Source organism: Oryx dammah, unplaced genomic scaffold, assembly GCF_014754425.2.
Source record: "Oryx dammah isolate SB20612 unplaced genomic scaffold, SCBI_Odam_1.1 HiC_scaffold_19, whole genome shotgun sequence".
In the NCBI taxonomy this organism is placed as follows: domain Eukaryota; kingdom Metazoa; phylum Chordata; class Mammalia; order Artiodactyla; family Bovidae; genus Oryx; species Oryx dammah.
Window position 1 is genome coordinate 87,865,157 of NW_024070203.1, and position 23,999 is coordinate 87,889,155.

Sequence of the window (23,999 nt, forward strand, 5' to 3'; positions counted from 1 at the left end):
AAGGGAACAGTTACAGCTTACAAGGGTAGGATAGCTTGTTTTTATATAGATGGTAATAAATTGACAAAAAGGAAAAAATAGATGCTGTGTGGTGAAAGGAACAGTGTCAGGGGAAAAGAGAATTTCTGTAGTGATATCCATATATTCCTTTGCCATTGGTCTTGAGAATTCTGCCCATAATTATGACAGTGAATTTCTAAATCTGTTTGGATATGCTTTTTATTTTATTCATTGTTTATTTTAAAACTTCATGGGTCACTTTTGAAGGTAGCTTTATTTAAAGTCATGTATGTTATTTATATATAATTTCTGTGTTTAATATTCTTCATCTTGTCTATTCTTAAGATTGATACTGATTATATACTGGTGTCTCTTATTTTGTTTCAAGAAATTATAATATCCATGCTTCTTCGAATAGAATGTAGATCATCCAATCTAGCATTTACCAGGATAACTGAGATTGTTACATCAAGCTACCATCATTAGCTGCTAAGAATCTTTCCTTAACATGATATGCTCTCTCTATAAAGTAGCTATGTAAAATAGTTTTACAGAAGAATTTGACAAAGTAAAAATTTTGTCAAAGTGAAATTATTTTTGTCAAAGTAAATTTTACACTTCCAATACTCTTAGGATTGATTGCTTTGAGGGTGGGAAAAAAATTGATGTAATCTTTGCTTGTGGTAGCAGTTTCTTCAAATTTTCTGTTTCACAACCCTGATCATAATTCTTTCCATAGGTGATGGGAAACTCAGGAACTTTCAAAAGAAGTCTATTATTTTCTGCCCTGTCTTATTTGGGTTTTGAAACTTATCAAGTCATTTCCCAGGCTGTTTTGGTTCATGCCGCAGCCAAAGGTAAGCCTGAGCTAAACATTGGGAACACTTAGAGTTATTTGTATTTGTTATATTTTGTTAACAACTTAACTATGTTTGAATGTCAGTCTGAGATATATATATATATATATTCCCTGGTGGCTCAGATGAAGAATCCTGCAATGCAGGAGACCCAGGTTCTACCCCTGAGTTGGGAAGATCCCCTGGAGAAGAGAATGGGAACCCACTCCAGTATTCTTGCCTGGAGAATTCCATGGATACAGGAGCTGGCAGGCTACAGTCCATGGCATTGCAGAGTTGGACACAACTGAGCAACGGTTTCACTTTTCACTTTCATATGTGTGTGTGTTTCATATATGTGTGTGTGTGTGTGTATGTGTATGTGTATCTATGTACACACTAGAGCCTGGAGTAGGAAATGGCAACCCACTCCAGTATTCTTGCCTGGAGAATCCCGTGGACGGTGGAGCCTGGCAGGCTCCAGTCCCTGGGGTCCCAGGGTCTCAGAATCGGACATGACTGAGCGTAGCACAGCAGCAGCAATAACAAAGGCTCTGTGTGGAAGGTAAGGGTATCATAAATCCTCACAGGGAATTACTTTTTTGATTTTTTAAACTGTGTCATATTTAGTTAATACTAGAGTAAGTTTTCTAATTTTTTATTTTTGAAGGTTTTAATAAATGAATATTAAGTAACATGAATATTAATATTCATTAGTAAATGAATACTAAGTATTATGTGTAATAGCTTCATACTTATTTCTACTATACTTCACATTTTGATTGTTCAGAATTTTTGATCTTTATAGGTGATTTCTGTATCTGATTTCTTTTGCTTCTATGTAAAAGTGTTCTTATGTCTTAGAATTATTGCCAACTGGCTTGGGAAGACTTACTTTATTTTGTCTTTTTTCTTTTACAGTCTTCAAAATTGAAGAAGTCCTTGCACAAGCAGACTACTTATATGAAAGTGGAGAAACAGAAAAACTTTACCAGTTGTTAACCCAGTACAAGGAAAGGTGGGTTATGTATCATAGGCCAAGGTTTGCTGTTGATTGAAATATTCTGTTATTTAATAATTAAAATATTCTTGGTGCTTGGAATTTTTATAGTTTTTAAAAGTTTTTACTTCAAAGTAATATTTCTTAGAGTTTAATTAATAGTATTTTTTTTTATGTTAAGTGACTCAAAAGTGCTACATATATTTCATTGATTTAGAAAAGGTGGTTCTACTTACTCATTCTAGGTAATGTTGACATTTTTTTTCCTTTTGTTACTTTGCTTTGAATACAAGGTAGTCATTGAATAGACGTTTATTGTCTTTATCTATGTCGTATATTTGTCATTTCTTCTGAGTTAATTTCTTATTGCTATAAGATTTGAATGAACTAGGAATTTTTTTGTCACCTTTGAATAATACCTATGTGTCCTTGTAAAGCACAGTCTCAGAAACTAAAAATACCTCCTGTTCCTATTGTTAATATTAGAATGCACGCTTAGTCCAGCGCCTTAATGTGTACTCATTTTGTGGGGGAGAATGGAGATGGAAAGAGGAGATTCAGCCCAATAAAATAAGTCAAATCAGGCTAAAAGGCATTTCCAGACCATTGATCTGCCTCATCTGCTGAACTAAAAATATTGAGCCATTTTCAACCAACTTTCTTAGATTTCCCCAAACCAGTTTTCCCCAGAAGAGCCATCAATTTCACTTCCTAAATATCTGTAGGATCCAACTTTTCTTTTTCTTCGTCCCCTCAGTAACTTGAGGTGGTTGGCTTGGCATTTTATGGTCACTTGAGTGATCGCAACGTAAGCTAAAGGTGGTGGTGGTATCCCACCGGGCTCCTCTGTCCACGGATTCTCCAGACAGGAACACTGGAGGGGGTTGCCATTCCCTCCTCCAGGGGGTCTTCCTGACCCAGGGGTGGAACCCAGGTCTGCTGCATTGCAGGCGGTTCTTTACCCCTGAGCCACCAGGGAGGCTGTCAGGAGGGTATTCTGTATTCACTGGGTTATAGATACGCTATTGCTGCTTACCCTCCGTTTCTCTTTTTAATGATTCTCTCTTTAGATTGTACTTTGATTTACGTATTTAACTGTCTCTGGCTGAGCCGGGCCTTCATTGCTGCCCGTGGGCTGGCTCCGGGCCTTTATCCCTGCATGTGGGCTGGCTCCGGGCCTTCGTCCCTGCCAGTGGGCTGCTCTCTGGTCACCGTGCACAGGCTGCTCTCTCTCCTGCTGAGGAGCATGGCCTCCAGGTGTGTGCGCGTCACTGCTCCACGGCATGTGGGATATTAACCCCTGGACCACCAGGGAAGTCCCTACCTTTAGTTTCACTCAATTTTATGTGAATACTATTTTTGTTTTAAAGTATAACTTAGTAGGTTGAAAGAGAAGCATTTAATAAAAGGAATTTTTATTAAAATGGCTTCCCAGGTGGCACAGTGGTAAAACATCCATCTGCCGATACAGGAGACACAAGAGACGTGGGTTCAATCCCTAGGCAGGAAGATCCCCTGGAGGAGGAAATGGCAACCCACTCTAGTGTTCTCGCCTGGAAAATTCCATGGAGAGGAGCCTGGCAGACTATAGTTCATGGGAGTGCAAAGAGTTGGACATGACTGAGCACCTGAGCATGCACACACGATTTGTTCTATTTATTAGACATTTCAGTCTTATATAATTTTATTTAAACGGCAGTTCTTCAAGAAGTCCAGAGCCCTTGCTTTAAATATTCCATGCATCATGGTAAGGGTGACATATTCAAAGATAGGATTTATTTTGGGATTACAGTATATTTAATCATCATTCATTAACAAGTATTTATCATATATATTTTTGTATGCCAGGTACTATATTTAGAGCTATGGATACAGCATTTTGTTTTATAGTGCATAACCGTGTCTATAAATTAATATATTTTATAGTACTCTCTGAACCAGTCAGTGAGTTGTCTGAAGCACACTGCCACTGAACTCAAATGTCAAGTTATATGTTGAATTTTGTAGGGAAATTGTTTAGAGAATTCAAATATAAAGACATTTTCTAAGGAAATTAGTATTTTAGATATTACAGGTAACTTAATGTTTGTATATAATATATATTTTTGAGGAAATTTTAGCACATATAGATTTGTGTGACAGAAAATAATAAATTTAACATCATGAATCGTGGATTTCGATATTATGTTGCTTGCTGTATCCTCACTGACCTGAAAGACCGTATGTATGCATTAGTGAGATGACCTTTAACCATGAAAATGTGAACTAAAATGGTGGTTGTTTTATATTTATTTCACATCAGTGAAGATGCAGAGTTACTGTGGCGTTTGGCACGGGCATCACGTGATGTAGCTCAGCTTAGTGGAACCTCGGAAGAGGAGAAAAAGTTGTTGGTATATGAAGCCCTAGAGTATGCGAAAAGGGCACTACAGAAAAATGAATCCAGTTTTGCGGCCCATAAGGTAAGGTGCTTACAGTAATGAGACCGTTACCATGTATTGAAACGGACATTGGTCTATACTTATCTGTTATATGTAACTTACATAGGAAAGAAGTAGCTTTCTTTTAAAGAAGTAGGGAAGAAATTTTTTATAAACTTTTTTTTCAAAAACAAGTAGTATTTTTTGTTGTGTTCTTGAACATCTACTCTAGCTTCATTAGTGTGCTTGATAAATTACTTTTGTGAAGGCTTATTTTTAAACTGAAGCGTCAGTGGTTCCATCAGTTACCTCTGTCTTTAGTTCTAGTTGTAAAAACGTGGGACAGTTTTCATTTTCCTCACATTTTATTTCTGTCTCATGTGGGGATAAGAGTATAGCAGCTGGACAGCAGAGACCTAGTGTAACTTTTTACATGTGACTCCACGAGCTTCTGGATTTCCTGACTGGTTTAGAATAATCTTTTCAATGGACATGGTGGGGAGGCCAAGGGACATTATTGATATTTTGGATTGGGACCTTTACCATGTTAGACTGTCCCCAGGGGAGCCCCTAAGTCATTGTGACAGCCGAATTCTGTCCTCACGCATTTGCAAATGCTCCGTTTAGGGGATGATTCCATCTGCCCTGATTCCCACCACCACCGTTTCTTGTTTATATTAAGAGTAAAACATACAGACCCTTTAAATTTGTTGAGACTTGTTTTACGGCCCAGAATGTGGTCCATATTTGTGAATGTCCTTTTTGCACATGGAAGGTGTATTTATTCAGCTGCTGTTGAGCCTGTGTCATACGAGTCATGCCGGTCAAGTTGTCTCACACCTGGTAGTGGGTGTGTGTTGACGCTGCTTTCTGTGTTCATCCCACTCTCTCCTTCCCACTCTGTGTCCATAAATCCAGTCTCTACATCCACATCTCCATTCCTTCCCTGCAAATAGGTTCATCAATACCAATTTTCTAGATTCTGTATATATGGGTTAATATACTGTATTTGCTTTTCTCTTTTGGACTTAACTGCTCTCTGTATAACAGGTTTCAGGTTCATCCACCTCACTAGAACTGACTCAAATTTGTTCTTTTTTATGGTTGAGTAATACTCCATTGTATATCTGTACCATATATTTATCCATTCATCCGTCGATGGACATCTGGGTTGCTTCCATGTGGTAGCTGTTGTAAATAGTGCTACTGTGAACATTGGGATACATGTGTCTTTTTCAGTTATGGTTTCCTCAGGTATATATGCCCAGTAGTGGGATTGCTGGGTCATACAGTCATTTTATTCCTAGTTTTCAAGAAAGCTCCATACTGTTCTCCATAGTGGCTGTTATCAACTTACATTCCCACCAACAGTGCAAGAGGGTTCCCCTTTCTCCACACCCTCTCCAGCATTTATTGTTTGTAGACTTTTTGACAGTGGCCATTCTGACTGATGTGAGGTGATACACCTCACTGTAGTTTTGATTTGCATTTCTCGTCCTGAATCTGACTTTCCCCAGCACCTAGGTTTATGAACCTTGGATATTTGGTTTCAGTTCTTAGAGAAGAAACTCAGATTGTCTCAGTTTGGGTTTGTTGTCCAGCTATCGGCATGAGGACAAAGTCACAATTGACAAATATGGCCATTATTACTATAGCAATGTGGCTGTGAAATAAACAGTTCCCAGAAAATAGGTTGAGAAAATGAAATGATAATTATTGAATTGCACATTTTTCTAAATTTATATTCATACTTCAGTATGAATCATTATATCCCCATTGTGTTGGTATTTCTTAGAGATCCACTAACCTCTGTCTTACATTATAGTTCTCTATAAACATGTCCTAACTTAAGTTCCTTAAGGGCTGTGTCTACTTTTTCTTTGTATATTCTAGTATATTTACTACAGGTTTTGTGCTCATCTTTTTGTTAAATGAGAATAACTACTGAGGAATTGCAACCTGGTATTGAATGGGATATTATTGAATATTAGTATTCTTACACCTTTGTTTCTTCTGTTTTTAGTGGTATGCAATCTGTATTAGTGATGTTGGAGATTATGAAGGAATCAAGGCTAAAATTGCAAATGCCTACATTATCAAGGAGCATTTTGAGGTACTGATCGACTTGAAAAGTCATTAGTTTTCGGAATAGACTTCTGTTTCACTTATTTCTTGCTGTATAGCAAACTACCTAAAGCTTAGTGGCCTAAAACAATTACAGTTTATTTCTCAAAATTCTGTGGATTAACCGTGCACAGTGGTGCCTCCATTCTGCTCGTCGTGGCTGAGGTCATTTAAAGGGCTCCCTTCACCTGGACCCTCAGCTCGGACGGGAGTGGACAAGATGCCCTCCCAGGGGTGGCGTTGCTCTCTACTTTTCTCCTCACCATTTGATGTTGCACACTTGTGTGTTGCACAGTCACTGCTTCCAAGAGCGAGCGTGCCAGGGGAAAAGTTCCACTGTGCAGACTTTCATCAAGCCTGTTTGCATCACACTTAGTAATAACCTGTCGACCTAAACAAGTCATTTGGCTAAGACCAGAGAACGTGAGAGGGGGTTAAACAAAGTCCTGAGCGCCAGGAGGTATGGTCTCATTCAGCAGTCTAATACAAGGGACATACCACTTGCAAAGGTAATAGTACTATATATGAGTATGATCTCTGTGTTTTAATATTTCCCCCAAAGTTCATTTACTTATTATAGTAAGCTCTTCCTTAGGTGCCAGAAATTCTCCAGGAATTTGTATATTTCATGTTGTGCTTACAGATTATTCTATTGTCCAAAAACAATCAACAAAGAAACTGCAGCTAAAACCCCAGTGTATTTATCTTTTGATATTATAGACCATCTCAAAAATACAAATTAAGAGAAAGTGATGAAACCAAACATATTTATCGTTACTGATTCAATTCCTAGTTATTGTAATGACTAGCAGAAAAGAGCACTGGACTAGGAGTCAGGAGACCTAGCTTCTTATTTGGGCATCGATAGTATATATATATATATATACACACACACACATGTACACATATACATTGATATACATACGTATATATTTTAATTTAGTAGTATAGATTTTTCACATCTTAAGACCTTTGAAATCAGATTGCATTATATATAATCAGCAGTGCTTTTTTCTTAGTGGTATATAAAATAATGATGTCATATCTTTTATGTTATCTTAGAGATTCAGTGACATAGAATCTCAGTTGCATTAGATAAATCACTTAAATTATTTTGTGCCTTGGGATGTAGAAATACCTGACAAATAACCTCCAAGTGAATAATGAAATACTGCATACAATAAATTAACATAAACTTCAGAGAGACTGTGAAGACTACAGGTTATTTAAAAACAAGCAATGTTTTTAAGTTTTTAAGTGTGTATATTAACTATATTTTTTAAATGACAGTGTTTAGTATTTATATAAAGATCATTTAAACTAATTATATTTTACATTCCATTATTATATCTAAAGCCATAAGGAATTACTATCTTTGTATTGTTTTTGAAGAAACTTAAAACTTAACGACAGAAAGGATTATAAAAGAAAAGGTTTGCTTAAGTATAGCCCCTCTGAATACCTCCCCAAAGTAAATTAAACTGTACTACTACAAGGCATCAGTTGTATATGATGAATTAACTTCTTTCCTTTGCTTCAAAATGGACTAGCTCTGTACCATTCTTGGCAGAATGGAAAATGTAGTAACTTGTATAATATTTTGTAGGGCTTAATTTTCTGGTGGAACTCTGATTTGGAAATGCTGCTTAGAATATGAGCTGTATATACTTTAAAATATATTTTGCTGTGTAAAGCACATCACTTTATTTATAGAAAAGTCAAAATTAGGTCAATACTGATTCCTACCCATATTATTGGTAACAAGATTCCACCAAGTCATACGTGATTAGCCTTATTTAGCTATTCTTTCTCTCATTACTAACATTATGAGACTTACAAAAAAGTAAAAATAATGATGACTCTGATGATAGAAAATATTAGTGTTAAGCACCTCCTGTTAACTTTCTCATTTAATTTTTACCACAACCTCATAAGGCTTCCCTGCTCAGATGGTAAAACGTCTGCCTGCAATGCGGGAGACCAGGGTTTGATCCCTGGGTTGGGAAGATCCCCTGGAGAAGGAAATGGCAACCCACTCCAGTACTCTTGCTGGGAAAATTCCATGGACTGAGGAGCCTGGTAGGCAACAGTCCATGGGGTTGCAAAGAGTTGGACACGACTGAGCGACTTCACTTTATAAGTTAAGTGTACTGCTTTCCTGATTCTGTACAAGAGCAAACTCAGGCTTGGAAAGAATATAGAACTTGCTGGGGTCAAAAAGTTAGAGGTCACTGAGCTGTGATTTGAACCCTATTTGGTCTGACTTCAGAGTTACTCTGGTAACCAGTACAGGTACTTAAAAATGTGTATTTCACGCATTGTCAACTGAAAGTGAAAATGTGTTTTTATAGAAAAGTGTAAGCTAGGAAGTCTTAAAAAGGGTTTTTTTAAAAAAAATATATTTAATAGGATTAACATTAATCTGTGAGATTTCCTTAGTGGTTTTCAACAAAATAATGAAAAATAGGAATAATTTTTTAAAGTTGTTTCTGTAGTTTATGCTTTACATTAATTCACATAGGATTTCCACATAGTAAATAGAAATTAGGGAGACTATCAGTATATTTTATATTGTACATAATTATTCTATTAATGAATTCTGTGAATAAGCAGTATTTATTCTTTTGTTAAATATAGATGGGGAAGTTAAACCAAATTGGCACATAGGAAGAGACTTTCTAAAATTATGTTTTTCTAACAGAATAATTTTACTTAACAGTCATATAGGACTTGCCACCAAGAACTATTATTTCATTTTCCTTTAATCTTGAAGATGTAACTGAGAGTGATATATTGTTACTGTTTTCAAATTCGATTCATTTACAGATTTTTGTTTTCTTTCCTCTTGCTACATCCTGCTATCAGTTTCTGAATCTTATAAAATAGGTAACCTAAGTAATTAATAGTGTGCTGAAATAAATTTAAAGAGTCAAAAGGAAGAAAATTGGTGTTGATTATCATAGAAAAATTGAAATTCTGGGTTGCAGTTTTTTAAAAAAATCATAGGTTTTGTCAGCAAATATGGTAAAGTACTTATTGGTGTTTAGAAAACAAATATGATTCATTTTCTCATTTCTTGTTAGAAAGCAATTGAACTGAACCCTACAGACGCTACTTCAATTCACCTTATGGGTATTTGGTAAGAAAATTTCTTAATATTTCAGTGGTACTTACTATGATTTTATTTTGTAGTATATAAAAAAGTAAAATGTTCAAAATATTTGGAGGTCAAGAGTGTTTAATCCATTAGATTAATTTACAGTTGTACTGGTTATTTAGTGTTTAGTATTTAGAAAAATTTAGAAAATACTAAATTTGATTGTGACTTTGTTAAACACTGATTCAGATTATTTAGAAACAGGTACTAAGACTAAAAAGGCATTGAAACTTTTCGTTAAACCTTACATTCCCTTTTTTGGGAAAGATTCTTCTCATTTACCAGACTAAATGGAATTGGATTAAGCTAACTATATAGTAAAAATAGGATGGCCTCAGAGGGTCTTTGTATCTTCAAAGTGTGTCAAATACAGTGTGATTCATCTGAGGAATTTTAGTATCTTTCCATTTTTATGCAATCTCTGTTCAAAGCGCATCCTTATTTTGCTGGTATGAGCATACACCAGTGTGTTAAATCCTTACTGGTTTGAGAGTCTTAGGTTTACCACCATTTTCTTTACATGTGATCTACAGAGCTGAGTATTTATTGTCTTCTGTGAGGGGTGCAGTCGGAGAAGGAAATGGCAACCCACTCCAGTGTTCTTGCCTGGAGAATCCCAGGGATGGGGGAGCCTGGTGGGCTACCGTCTACAGGGTCACACAGAGTTGGACATGACTGAAGCGACTTAGCAGCAGCAGCAGCATGAGCAGTGCAAAGTCCTGTATCAAACTCTCTTTAAAGAGAAGTAAATACCCTTTAAAAGAGAAGTAAGTACTGGATAAAGGACATGTTTAACAAAACACTGACTGAGTGAGAATTAATGGTAATTCAGATGCTGGTGACCAAATATGAATGAACTAGGTTCTTTCTCAAGGACTTCAGACCCTAATCAAAGATTGAACACTTTTTTCCTCCTTATTTCAGAAAGTTGTCGAGAGTTTTGATGTTACTTTTTTTAATTAACCTTTTAATTTTGTACTGGAGCATAGCTGGTTAATGATGCTGTGATGGTGTCAGGCGGACAGCCAGGGCCTCAGCCGTACTTACCCATGTGTCCCTTCTCCCCTGAACCCCCTCCCATCCCGGCTGCCGTGTGACACTGAGCGGAGCTCCCTGTGCTCTGGAACGAGCTTAGGGCTGCTAGTGGGGGTGGAGGGTGAGCAGGGAAGGAGTATTTAGGGAGTGTGGGATGGACAGGCACACACTGGTGTGTTTAAGATGATAAACAGCAAGGGCCTCCTCTACTATCGGATGGTCGTTATTGCCACTCCCTTTCACATTTATAGACTTGTTGGTTGCTCTTGTCATTTATACCATGTTTTGTTATTTTTCTTGATTTTTTAAAAACTCCTCTGAGTTAGTTTTATGTAAAATATTAGGGGTAATGATTCGATCTCATTTTATTATTGTAAGGAGTAGATGAGAGAATCACTCAGCTCAGCACTTTGTACAAAGTGAGTACTCAGTGGTGAACGATACACTGTAGTATCATTACTATTATAAATATTGCTTTCTGTTTACACCTAGTCACAAAATACACCATGATCGATGGAGCAATATCAGTCAGTCTGTAAATAACTCAGTATAAATAATACCCTACTGGATATTGCGAGAAGTATAAGCTGTTTAAATATACACTAGAAGATTCCTTTTAGATATGTTACGATGCTTAGTTCTCTTTAAGAGAAAAAAGAAGGTGCAGTTTGAATATATGTCATTTTCTTTCCCTATAGGTGTTACACATTTGCTGAAATGCCTTGGTATCAAAGAAGGATTGCTAAAGTGCTGTTTGCAACCCCGCCTAGCTCCACCTATGAGGAGGTAGTGTGAGGTCCTTTGTTGGTTAATCTATTTTCTTAACCGCTGGGCCGCTGCGGTGTCCGCTCATCCAGAGCTCTGAGCAGTGAGGGCCGCCGGCACGTTCTGACGGCCCCGTGTGGCTCTTATCACAGAAGCCTAATGCTTAGGATCCGTGATGGTGAGTGTTTGTTTCCCCATTAGGTGAATGGCTGATCATTCTGGTATATTGCAGCTAAAGAACCCCATGGCTAAAAGCTACCTTCATTTTCTGTTTGAAATCTGTAACATATGAAAACTAAAACAGAGCGGGAAATACACAGTTGCTTCTCAGTGTATTTTAGGGCCACATTCTAGGCTTCCCTGGTGGCCCAGACGGCAGACATTCTGTAAGATAACGGGCGTCTCTCTGGGAGTTAGAGCATGCTCGTATTGATAGATACAAGGCCATTTCAGGGCACGTATTTTGGGTTTACTGATCACAAAATTTTCAGGGTAAGGAAGGAGACGGTTAAAAAACGTTTTCCCATGAGCTTGTATCACAATGTTTTCTCTGAAGCTGTAGTGTAGAATTTGACGTAGAGTTGTGAAATATTTGTTTTTATTGAAAAGAATGCATTCTCACAAAAAAGACAGAATCATCTCTACTCTAACAAATTAGTTATGTATCTAAAAGATCAAGTGTCAGTTAACGTGCTATGAAAAGTTTTAAGTGGGACAAAAAGAAATTAGCAGGGACTTTCAGGTGGACATGAACCTCTTATGTAGGGATGTCCATTACAAAGGACTCTTAGAGATGCATTGGCCCAACCTGTGTGTCACTGTAAACACAGCTTTTGATTTTATCTAGTTTTTATTCATAAAGCAACTGTTCTGATTGAAGGAAAATGTCAGAATAATCTGAGTTGCACATGATAATGATCCTCCTCTCTTCATGTGATGCTGGTTCCAGTCCTTTCTGAGTAACAATCAAGTTATTGCTAGAAATGGTCCACATACTGTACTCTGTATTCTGATGAGTTAAGTGTGATGTTCAGTGTTGCTGTATTAACTCTCACTGTTGATGAATTGGCTGTTATTTAAGGGGATCATTATTTTAGGATGGTTTGATTTACTTCCTGTATTTAATGTAGGAATAGATCTTTTGAACAATGCTTTTTCATTACTCTGTTTTAATCCTTCAATGTATCTGGGCTTTTGTGTTTTTGACAGGCCCTGGGCTACTTTCACAGGGCAGAGCAAGGTAACCTTTTTTATTTCATATGACTGTGTGAATGTCAGACATGTAATAGTAATTTTTTAAATAAAATTATTTGTTCTGCTATACTTCATAAACTTTTTGAGCTAGACACTGCCAGATAATTTTTAAATCATTTGTTTGTTGACAGGTGCGGGGTCTTCGTTGCTTCTCTCTGGTTACAGCACGTGGGGGCTGCTCCGCTGTGTGCATGGGCCTCTTGCTGTGGTGGCGTCTCGTGTGGCGCACGGGCTGAGTGGTCTCACGGCTTGTGGGGTCTTCCCGGACCAGGGGTAGAATGCATGTCCCCTGCATTCCCGCCCACTGCACCACGAGGGAAGTCCTCAAATAATTTCTAAAAGCCGTTATTTAGTAATGATCACCTGAGAAGTAGACTGCTAGTGAGTTTAGAGCTGCGGTTCCAACGGTCCTTCGTTTGATGTGACTTAACCTTCCTTTTTGGGAGGAGGCTTTGACAGATTAACTCTTTATTTAAGACCGCACAGCTAATCAGAAGCATGTGTTTATCTTCATTTAAAATTTTTATTTTTTAACACTGAAGTATAATTGACATGTAACACTGTATTAGCTTCATGTGTACAGCATGACTTGATATTCAGACATCATGAAACGATCACAAAAGCAAGTCTAGTCAACACCTGTCACCTTACAGTTACAAAAAAACACTTTTTAAAGATCAGCTGTCTTAGCAAATTTCAGATGGCATTTAAATGAGAACTCTCTGCTTTAAACCAGCTCAGCCTTTGTTCTGTTGCAGATAGCCTTTTGTGGTAAAGAGTTTTCTGTTACTTTTACTTTGAAGAAACAGCCAGCCTAGAAAACATCAGCCTATGTTTATCCTTTCTAACGGCAGAAACTAGAGACGTCAGAGACAGAAGCCTAATGTCCAGATACGGGGGGGGCCCCCCCCCCCGGAAAAAAACCGCCAATATATGTCTGTAAAACTTAATGAGAAGAAGGTTAAAACAGTTTACTAAATTTGAGAGCCTACTCATATGGACTTGTTCAAATGTTTTCATAATAGCAAAGCACTTTTGAAACACATTTTTTCTAAAGAATTTTGTCTGAATGTTAACTCTGTTATGTGTTAACTCTGATTTACTGTTAATGACCTTCCATTGATATCCTCTCATGATGGTAGTTTTACGTACCATGGGTACGATGTGGGAATGCATTTTTCTCAAAGAAACTTACAAAGTTAAAAAAGCACCTTAAGAGACTTAAGCGTTTGGGTTGCTGAGGAGAACACGGTCATACTTTTGTGGAGCCAAATGACCTTGGCAATTCCATCATCCTCCAGGCTTCACGGTACGGTCGCCTCCTCTCAGGGGCCTTTGCTTACGGCTGATGTTTGGTTTAGAAGCTCCTCCCATGCTTTTAGTGCCCTTTATTTCCCCCTTCATGGCCCTATCAGTCCACAGTGTGACTGTTTCTCCATCTGAAGCGAAATTCAGGGAGGACGGGACTGTCCTTGCTCAGCACAGAACGCTGGGCAGACTTGCCAAAGGGCGGCCTAGGCGGGGCCGGAGGGACGGAGTGCGTAACTCCGAGGGAGCCTTAGGCACATCAGCATGGCAGCTTACAAACATCTTCGGATTAAAGAAGTAAAACAAGTTTGGGTTAAGAAACAAATGTAGTTAATCATAAATCACATCCAGGAGAAATTATGCTTTAAATAAAGAAGGGTCCCAGGTTCTTAGGAGGAAACTATAGAATTAATGCAGGAAGACGGTCCCCTGCTTTCCTTCATAGGCTTTTTGTTCACATTTTTGCTTCAGCCAAACATATTCTCCACTTTGATGTTAAAATTCTATTCGGCCCCCAAGTCAGCCCAGGTGTAACCTCTTAGCTGCTTTTTTTGGTTTCCCATAGAACTTTAAAATTTGTACTCCTGTCAGAGAAGTCCTTTTATTCTTCTGTTACATTCAGAGGTGCTCATGCTTATCACTGCTTTTCATTATAAATTCCAAAAGAGCAGAGACTTTCTCTGTCCTTAGACATAGCCCCCGGGCTTCCCTGGTCGCTCAGCAGTAAAGAATCTGCCTGGAATGCAGGAGACAGGGGTTCGATCCCTGGGTCAGGAGGATCCCCTGGAGAAGGAAATAGCAGCCCACTGTAGTATTCTTGCCTGGAGAATCCGGGGACAGAGAAGCCTGGTGGGCTGCAGTCCTTGGGGTCAGAGAGTCAGACACGACTCGGCACCTACACCACCATCAAACATAGCCCACAGGCAATAAAGGCTGATCAAATGTGTGCACACACACACACACACACACACACACACACACAGATAATCAGCACGACTTCATTTACTCAGGCAGCAAGTGCATACTGAGGACAGTTTGAGGCGCTGCTCTAGGCACTTAGGATCCAGGGAGCAAAAGAGGGAGGGGCTTACTGTCTATCAGGATCCCCTCAGGGTTTCATCTATTAAATGGAGTACCAGTTTTATAAAATTGCTGTGAAAATAAGAAATATGTGTAATATAAATGGCTAGCACAAAGTAGACACTCAAAAAATAGCAATTATCTCAAAATTTTTTGATAGGAATAGTTGAACAAAAGAGAATCTTCATTAGCCTGGTATATTACAGTAAGTCCCTTAAGTTGGGAACCTGAAGAGAGAGTTGTTAGTTCACATGTCTGGTGCACAGTCAGCGTGCGTGTCCCCTACAAGCGTGTGTGCTTCCGTGTGCTGGGCAGCGCTGTGTAGGTGCAGGGTCTTCACTCAAGCCCAGAAGGTCCAGAAGCAGGTGTGAGCGCAGCAGGGCTGTAGCTGGTATCTCCTGTGCTGACGACCCTTCAGCCCTGCCGTCTCCCTTCCTCCTCCACAAAGTAACTCTTCCTGTCTGCCTGCTCAGTGCCAGCCCCTGGATGCCAGCTGGTGTACTGCACTGTAAAAGTTCTTTTATGTATTATTTGTGTGAGAAGTATTCCAATACAATACTACATAGCCCATTGTGTTAGTTGGCTACCTAGGCTAACTTTGTTGGACTTAGGAACCAACCGGATGTACGAATGTGTGCGTGCGCTTTCAGAATGGGTCTTGTTCAAATGGAGGGGACCTACTGTATTGGCGTTTAGACCAGAAAATTTAAGCCTTTCAAAATAAGAGCAATACTGTTTCATCGGAGATAAAATGTAAATTCTTTTTCTTTCTTACATACAGTGGATCCAAACTTCTACAGCAAAAACTTGCTCCTTCTAGGAAAGACATATTTGAAGCTGCACAACAAAAAGCTCGCTGCTTTCTGGCTAACAAAGGCCAAGGACTACCCAGCGCACACAGAGGAGGATAAACAGGTAAAGCATCTCCAGTGAACAAGGCAGGCAGGTTTCTACTGAGGCACGTGAAAGAAAGGTGAATCAAGAACTGCTTTAAATATGTCATTGTTAAAAAAAAATAAACATATAAATGTCATTGTTTAAATGCATATTATTAAATAATAGTGCTTATTTCAAATGTATATAGCAAATGTTTTTGGAGAAGGAAATGGCAACCCACTCCAGTATTCTTGCCTGGAAAATCCCACAGAGGAGCCTGGTGGGCTACAGTCCCTGGAGTTGCAAAGAGCTGGACACGACTGAACACACAGGCATAGCAAATAGTGTTACTATCAACAAATATGTATGAATTACTCACTACAATATAGAATGGTTCCTGTTTGACAGAGCTGTATATAACAGATCAGATAAGATTTCTAAAACATAAAAGGCAAGGAATGTGTGCTAATGTGAAAGAGTTCTCCAAGAGTCTCATCTCTGAGTTGTCTAAGCAATTTTATCCTTTGTGTACTCGCCTGGTTTTTTTTGAAACTCTTAGAAACTACTTTATAAACTTGTTTCAGAAGTTGATCTCTGTGCTGTATTGTTTATTTATAATATGCATTCTTTCCATTTTAGATACAGACAGAAGCTGCCCAGTTACTCACAGGTTTCAGTGACAAGAACTGAATTTTTCAATGAAGTATCTAAGGAGCATTGCCTTTTCATCAGATTTTAAAGATAATAAATACATTAACTATAGTTCTGTGGTTGCTCTTTTAACGTTGTGACCATTTAACAGATATACAAAATTCTAGATTTCTTCACAAATAAACAAGGCAAAAGAAATGATTCCCACAAGAGTGGTAGAGACGTCTCCATGGCTTAGAGGCAGAGATGACTGCACCCGAGCTCCCAGCGATTCAGCAGGGCGTGAGATCGCTAAGGGGGACTGCGGCACGTCAGGATGGGGATCGAGAGAGGAATGCTACGGCGTGGAAGTGCTGGCTTAGGAGGGGTGCATTTTCAAGCTGGACTGAAAAGCTGAGCCCTTGCAGAGAAGCAACAGTGACAGGAGCTCAGCATGATGGGGGTTCTTGGTATAAAGCAGTTAATTGATGTGTCTTGGAGCCAGCCTGCATAAGGAAAGAGCTCAGTCAGGAGAGGACTGAAAATGGAATGGTTTCTTTTTTAAAACATGAGGTAGTCTTAAAAGTGGATTGATTTTGTCACTAAGCGAGCCCAAAGTCTATTCCCTAATGGGTGAAAGGAACGTGGAACTCAAGGAGAAATGGAAACGAGGGTGTTAAATAGGACAGTGATCCCTGGGGTGCCACCAGTGCAGACCCTAAATTCTGTGAGAAGTGGTGTCTTGAATGTCACTTGGAGACATCTGAGTGTATGTGTCAGTGGAGTTTACTCAAAGGGAAAACATACAGTGTGGGTGTGTACTCTTTGTGGTTATCATGTATATTTTCAAACAGAAGCAAACACGCAAAGTACTGGACTATTTATACCCATCTCTGATTCAACAGTTGCTAATCTTTTGCTATATTTTACTTATGTGTATTCATATATTTACAAGTATCTGTAAACTTTTGAAATAGTAGACAACATATTTCATCCCTAAATATTTCAGTATTGTCTCAGAATAAAGACATCCTTCTAAACAAACACAAATTCATATTACAACTAGAAAGTTAATAACAGTTCTTTAATATCCAGCCGTAATATCCTTTAATGTCCCAAAATGTCTTATACTTCTAGGAACCAAGATCCAAAGATCATACATTGCATTTAATTTTCCACCTTGTTTTTTTAAAATCTAGAACAGTAACCCATCTGTTTCTCTCACAGCACTGACCTTTTAAAAAGGCCAGTCCAATTGTCTTTCAAACTGTCCCTCCTTCCAGAATGGCCTTACTGACCACCTTTAGAGAAACATGCTCCGTCTTATATGCATACTAGGTCTTCTTTGACATTTGTATTTATGATGTTCTCTGATAGCTACTGCTTGTCTTCACTTTCGAGATGTTTCTTTTTCTTCAGTTTTTTTTTTTTTTTTTCCCCCTCTTAGTAGGCATTTCACATCTTCATGTTTTTTGGTCCAGTTCTGAATTTCTAACTTGGATTTTTTTCATGTCTGCAATTATTACTTAGATATAATTCAGACTAGTATATTGCGTTTAAGGATTTTACTGGTTTTTTTTTTTTTTCCTGTTTAGCCCTCGTTTTCAGTTTTCTCTTTAGAGTGACTTTGAATATCATTTTTTGGAGGTATGACATTTTTTGTATGTATTTAATGATCAGCAATGCCACTTTATCAAATGGGAGGTAAGGAGTTTGGATTAGTTCAATAACACCGTCAGTAATTTACAAAATGAAATATTTTTGTAAAATAAGGTTTCTTTTAGTCATAAAGCCTTTTATGGAGGGGAGGATCTGTCTTTGATATTATGTAGAGCTATCTAAAATTTTTTTCCTTTGGAATAGATTCATAAGAAGTTGCCAAAAAGTACTACTCAGAAAGGTCCTGCGGACCCTCCCCTCAGTGTGCCTCGATGGTAACAGGTCCCTGCAGTTCAGTATCCAAGCCAGCAGACTACAGTCCACAGACGGTGTTCAGGTGTCACCACTTTTAAGTCTCCTCGCGTGTGTCATCCGTGCAGTTGTGTCACGCGTGAGTTTCTGTAGCTGCCACTGTGAAGACACAGAACTGTTCCATCACAAAAACTCAGTGCTGTCCCTCACAGTCATACACATTCCATCCCTAATCCTGACAACCGCTAATAATTCTCTGTAGTTCTCCATAATCTTGTCATTTCAAAACCATTATATAAATGAATCATACAGAATGTGATCCTCTGAGATTGGCTTTCTTCATTCGGCATAACTCATTTGAGATCCATCTAAATTTAGTCAACAGTTCCTTTTTATTGTTGACTATATTTCATTGTATGGGTGTACCAGTTTATTTAAACTAGCCACCTTGGGGCATTTGGGTGGTTTCCCAACTTTGGCTGCTATGAACATAAGGTACGACTTTTATCAGCATACCTTTCATCTCTGTGGGATAAACGTCCAGGAGTGTGGTTGGCGGGTCTTCTATAGAGCTGCTATGTTTCTTTCCCCGCACCTTTACAAAGGAATAGCTCCCCCGTCTCCAAGAAGTGGTACCTTCCTGAGATTCTGATTGTGTGCGTTTTCAGCCTCTTGACTTCCCAGGAGTCTGACCTCCCAGGTCTCACACTGCGTCCTGGCATTTCTCCACTCTGGATGAGAACCGCTGCTTCCGGGAATGAGCCCTGGGGCCCCATTATTCCCCCTCCTGGGCAGTGCCCACTCGACTCGGCTCTTGTGTTCCAGAGCGGACTGCTAGTTTGAGATGCCTATTTCCCCATATACATGTCAGCAGAAGTTTGCCGTATTCTGTCTTCTGAGCACACCACAGACATGGGCTACGGGTGATTACAACTGCCTCTTCTTGTGCACCTGTTACTTTAAGAATGACAGCAGGCATCTGACTTGGAAGGTGGCGGTACCCTACACTTGTTGCCAGGAATTTTCCCGAGTGGACTAGTTATGGATTTTGTAAAAATGATTTTTCTCAAACTCACTTTTTAAAATAAACATAATTACATCAAGGAAGAAACAAAACACCCTGAGAACTTAATGGAATTTTGAGGATTAAACAACATGTTTTAACAGGAGTATCAGTAAATATTTAAAAATGCTGTTACCATCTGATTGTCCTTGGTCAAAGACTGGGGAGAGAAAATTTGGAACTTAGGAGATGCCACTGCTGTTCCAACTATAGTGTACGTGCTGAAGTGAGGACAGAAGGTGCCACTTTTGGACTATTACTCTTGGTTATTGGTTTGGGTTCCCCCTGCCTTTTTTCATTTTTTTGGTTACCTACTTCAGCCAGAGAATATTTCTGGTTGATTCTGTAATGCCCATTGGAGGTTCAACCAAATATTCAGACTCAAAAAGCCCGTGGTGACAGGCTTCATCTGGCACCAGTTCACTCAGATGGACAAAAACCAAGCTGGCCCAGGCGGTCGGTGTCAGGCTTCCTGACATTCGGATGACCTTCCAGCAGCGCCAGGAGCAGCACATCAATGCAGCTGCACAACGACCATCGCCCTGGGTCACAGCTCGGGAATCCCACAGGGACAGGCCCCTAAGAGTTTTCCCATCCCGGGAAGTCTGCAGCTGTGGCTTCCTGTCAAGTATCTGGAGTCTTCCCAGTCCGGACACAACGTAACAGTCAGGGGTCCTTTTTATGAACAGAAAAGGTATTGCCCGACAGCACTGCTGGCGCACCAACCTACCTAGTTTTGAAAACTGGAAAAGCTAGGCGTCCGACCTGAGGCCCAAGGGCGGAAGTGTTCGTTAGCCCTTTTGCCCTGCAAGCCCTGCACACACAAACCGCACTGGTGGCCTCTCCCTGGCAGGCAGGCAGGTGCTCTGATGGGTGGACTCGTGTGCTGACGCGCGGTGCTGGGGGTGAAGAGCGCTGGGACCGCCTCTGCACCCACTGCGGGGTTGAGGTTCTCTCTGCTCGGCTCAGCCCAGGACGGGCACTGCCAAGGGAGGGGAGAACACAGGTCTCAGGTTCCTCTCACGGCCAGAGTGCCTGTACCAAGACAAGCTGGGATATCCTGCCTACAGGCCTGGATTTCTAGGAATAACATGACAGAAGAGCCTGACGAGCTCTCCAGGATGCTGGTTTCCTCTCTGAAGCCCCCTGTGGACCTGGAGTGAGGAGGCAGGCACGGGCACCCTGAGAGCTTCGTGAGACCTGCCGTGGCCGTTTCCGCATGCTGGGCGACAGCCACTGCTATCTCAGCGAAGCTCCTCAGCGGCGCTGCCCTCGTCTAAGTCAAGTGGCCCTTTCGAAGACTGGGCACCCTCTCATGCATAATCTGTCCTATACACTCGTTCTCTTGTTTTTCATTCTTTAGGCGTGAGAATAACTAGAAAGTCAGCAATGAGGATTTGGGAAAAGTATTCAACCAAGTGGATCACTGACTTTTATTTCATCTTTACTGTGAATTCTGAATAAAAATGTAGAACATAATCTAAATATGTAGGAAAAGTTTTGGCAAAGCAAAAGTATTGCCTAGAGAAGTTAAATTGTATACTAGTATTATCTGTATGTACTTAGTGAAATGTTACTGGTAACATTCTAAGATGTCAGTTCCCATGGTTAAAAAAATTTTAAGTTAATGAAATTTATAGTGTATACTGAAATAATGATACAAGTGGAAATTTAAATTTTTATATTAATAAGGAAGCCCCACTTGCTAAAGCAGCATTAGTATCATTCACATCAGATTGTTACACATTTTTGTAGATCAGTAAATGTCTTTGATAATGAAAAACAAAGTATGTACCTAGGACAAAAATAATAATTTATATAAAAAGGGGGGAAGACCAAAATATTCTTTATATGCTTATTCAGATACATAGAACTTTCATGAATTTAAGAGGAATGAAGATATTCAAACTGTAATAGGAAATCATTAGACTTATTTGAATATTTAGATGCTTATGTAAGTCTTCAATCCATCTGGTTTTATAAAACCAAAATTTCAAACACAAAAGCAGAAAAGTTCACATTACCTTTTTAGATGTTCCTAAGTATCAAATTATATCAATTTATTCTGTATTTAAAGAACATCATAGATATTAAAACTAAAGTACAGAAGTGCCTGATTCTTTTTAATTCCACAAATACCTAGCATCCCAAAGTAACATGTAAACAAACCTCTATGCTGCTCAGTGAATTCTCCCCCATTTCCAGAATAAACTAAATGGTAGTAGATCTAGTATATGATTTACTCATATAAGTTACGGTTTCATTAATGACCTTGACTGACTGTATTAGGGATGTAGCAAAGAGGGAAAACTTTGAACTACTATATTTATTTAAAATAAACTGACAGGTTCAAGCACCTATCTTAAGAAAAGCCAGCAGCACTTTTTTTTTAACATATTCAAAGTAAGATTTTGGCCTAAGCCCTTAATACCTTCCTGAACAGCCATGCAGCTAAACACCCTCAAGAGATGTTACATCAGGGAAAAAACCACGGAGCAATTTTAACTTCTTCCCCTGGATAACAGAAACAAGGTAAAGCAAATCCAGACTATTTTCGGATGAGTGGCTGTCACGTTTAATACACCCTGAGCTCTATAAAACTAGAGCCATGATCATATATGCTTATATAGATATATACTTATTTTTAATAAAGTCTCTTGCTTGCTTCAAAATTTAAGGATGAATCTTTTTTCCTGGTGAGTCATTTCAAGGGAACAATAAATAAAGTAGAAAAGGATGAGCTGTTTTGCATATTTCTGTGGAAGAACGGAAAACATACTTTTGAGAGATTCAGAAAACTCACTGTACAGAATGAACAGCTTATATACACAATCTGTGCAACTTTTCTTGGCTGGGGTATTTAAATGCAAGAGTTCCTCCAAGACAAGAAGCCACATTCATTCTTGTCCAAATCCCTCTGTTTCTTCTATTGCAAAAAGAAGTTTTTCCTTTAGTTGTTCATAACTCTTATATGGTGGTAGATCCAAGCGATTAAAACTGAACAAAAACAAAAACAAAATGTGTTTTCAATAAAATAATATTTCTAATACATTTTAAAAATACATTTGAAAAACTGAACAGGAAGAATGTAGAAATTTTGTTGGAAGTATTTTAACAGACAATTTACTGCTTACTATATTAATAATGAACAATATTAAATATACAAATTTTCTTATAGCAATTGACTCAATTTTAAGACCTATTCATAAAAATATTTTAATGTTCCCCAGAGAAAGTAACGGCTGGAATATTCTTCCTCTTCTCTATAGTATCATGTTACATTGTTTCCAGAGTCCCCCTAACTTCTCCTTGGTTAAGAGTCCATTTCTTTCACTGATTCACCTATGAATTCACTCACTCATCAGTTACTTACTGAGAATCTTTTCTGTATCAGGTATTTCTCCCAGGAGCTAGTGATACAGAGATGAAAAACTAAGGTCCGTGTTCTCACTGAACTTAACATTCTAGGGTGGAGACTGTCTATCACCAAATATATACTTCTGTCTTTTCAAATGTTTTCCCTGGTAGCTCAGTTGGTAAAGAAGCCGCCTGTAATGCAGGAGACCCCAGTTCTATTCCTGGGTCGGGAAGATCCCCTGGCGAAGGGAAAGGCCACCCACTCCAGTATTCTGGCCTGGAGAATTCCAAGGACTGTATCCATGGGGCCGCAAAGAATTGGACACAAGTGAGCGACTTTCACTTTCACTTGTCACATGTAGAACTTTTTCTAAAATAATATGCTTGCAGTCTTGCCAGACTCAGAATTCCCTGCTGGGATTAACTGATGAAATACAAAAAACATGGAAAAATGCTTAAATCATCAGTGTATTGTTTTACAATTTACAAAGGTGTAGACTAACGTTTCATTTTTTTCAGATACATCACTGAGTATCTGGGTCAGGATTCAGGAGTTTCGGATTTCAGTCCCCACTCTATTAGGGTCTAGTGAGGTAGCTCTGAGAAGTCAACCGTTCTGTTATGTCTCATGTGGAAGGCTTCTGGGGACGGCCCAGTTCCCTTCTACTGCTCCTACCAGTCATCTGCCCTCGTCAGGAAACTACATCAGGAGAGAGCCTTTTGAAACAAGGCAGCCAATTAAAACTGTGTTCTTCTCAGAGCATGTCTCTGAAAAGCTGTTCACAGTACCGAGCAAGGGAACCGGTCTCTTCCCACCGGCCCCTCCCGCCGCCTCTGCCTGTGCCTGAGGTGCAGTCTGACAGTGGACTGAGGCCAGGGGAGACTTCCCAACAGGAGTCCACACTAAGACAACCGATCCCCTGCCTCTGTCGACCGTCCTGCTCACCAGGTCGCCCCACCGTTTCCCCCGATCCTCTCTGTCGCTGCCATATCCACCTGCATCTGCTTCCTCTGTTATCTGCACCATCAGAACTTCCTGCCTACTGATCTTGTGTACAGGTTTTTTTTTTTTCACTTTTCACAACCTATCTAGCCTTCCATCACTTTCAGGGGTCCTTTATTAAAAAGACAGGCAAGTTTGTAAAGCCCCTTTGCTGCTGCTAACTCCTGTAGAGGGTGAGTG

General features: G+C 39.2%; 2 protein-coding genes across 11 annotated transcripts in view; one reads left to right on the forward strand and one right to left on the reverse strand.

Moving 5' to 3' along the window:
- Positions 1–19,752, forward strand: part of RMDN1 (regulator of microtubule dynamics 1) — a 34,451-nt gene extending 14,699 nt beyond the window's left edge. For 3 of the 6 annotated variants that reach the window (XM_040261129.1, XM_040261130.1, XM_040261133.1), the window contains 9 exons: positions 740–857; positions 1,758–1,854; positions 4,139–4,298; positions 6,280–6,369; positions 9,464–9,519; positions 11,271–11,358; positions 12,547–12,577; positions 15,761–15,894; positions 16,495–16,617. In XM_040261129.1, the coding sequence (XP_040117063.1) occupies positions 740–857; positions 1,758–1,854; positions 4,139–4,298; positions 6,280–6,369; positions 9,464–9,519; positions 11,271–11,358; positions 12,547–12,577; positions 15,761–15,894; positions 16,495–16,545 (825 nt within the window). In that variant the 3' untranslated portion in view covers positions 16,546–16,617. Of the gene's footprint in view, positions 1–739; positions 858–1,757; positions 1,855–4,138; positions 4,299–6,279; positions 6,370–9,463; positions 9,520–11,270; positions 11,516–12,546; positions 12,578–15,760; positions 15,895–16,494 lie in introns of all 6 variants that reach the window. The other 3 variants (XR_005724564.1, XM_040261131.1, XM_040261134.1) reach the window with 3 other exon arrangements.
- Positions 19,753–21,502: 1,750 nt separating this feature from the next.
- Positions 21,503–23,999, reverse strand: part of WWP1 (WW domain containing E3 ubiquitin protein ligase 1) — a 141,716-nt gene continuing 139,219 nt past the window's right edge. For 3 of the 5 annotated variants that reach the window (XR_005724562.1, XR_005724563.1, XM_040261126.1), the window contains one exon: positions 22,082–22,456. Coding sequence is in view for 3 of the 5 variants with exons in the window: in XM_040261126.1 (XP_040117060.1) it covers positions 22,357–22,456 (100 nt within the window). In the remaining 2 variants the exon portion in view is untranslated. Of the gene's footprint in view, positions 22,457–23,999 lie in introns of all 5 variants that reach the window. The other 2 variants (XM_040261128.1, XM_040261127.1) reach the window with 2 other exon arrangements.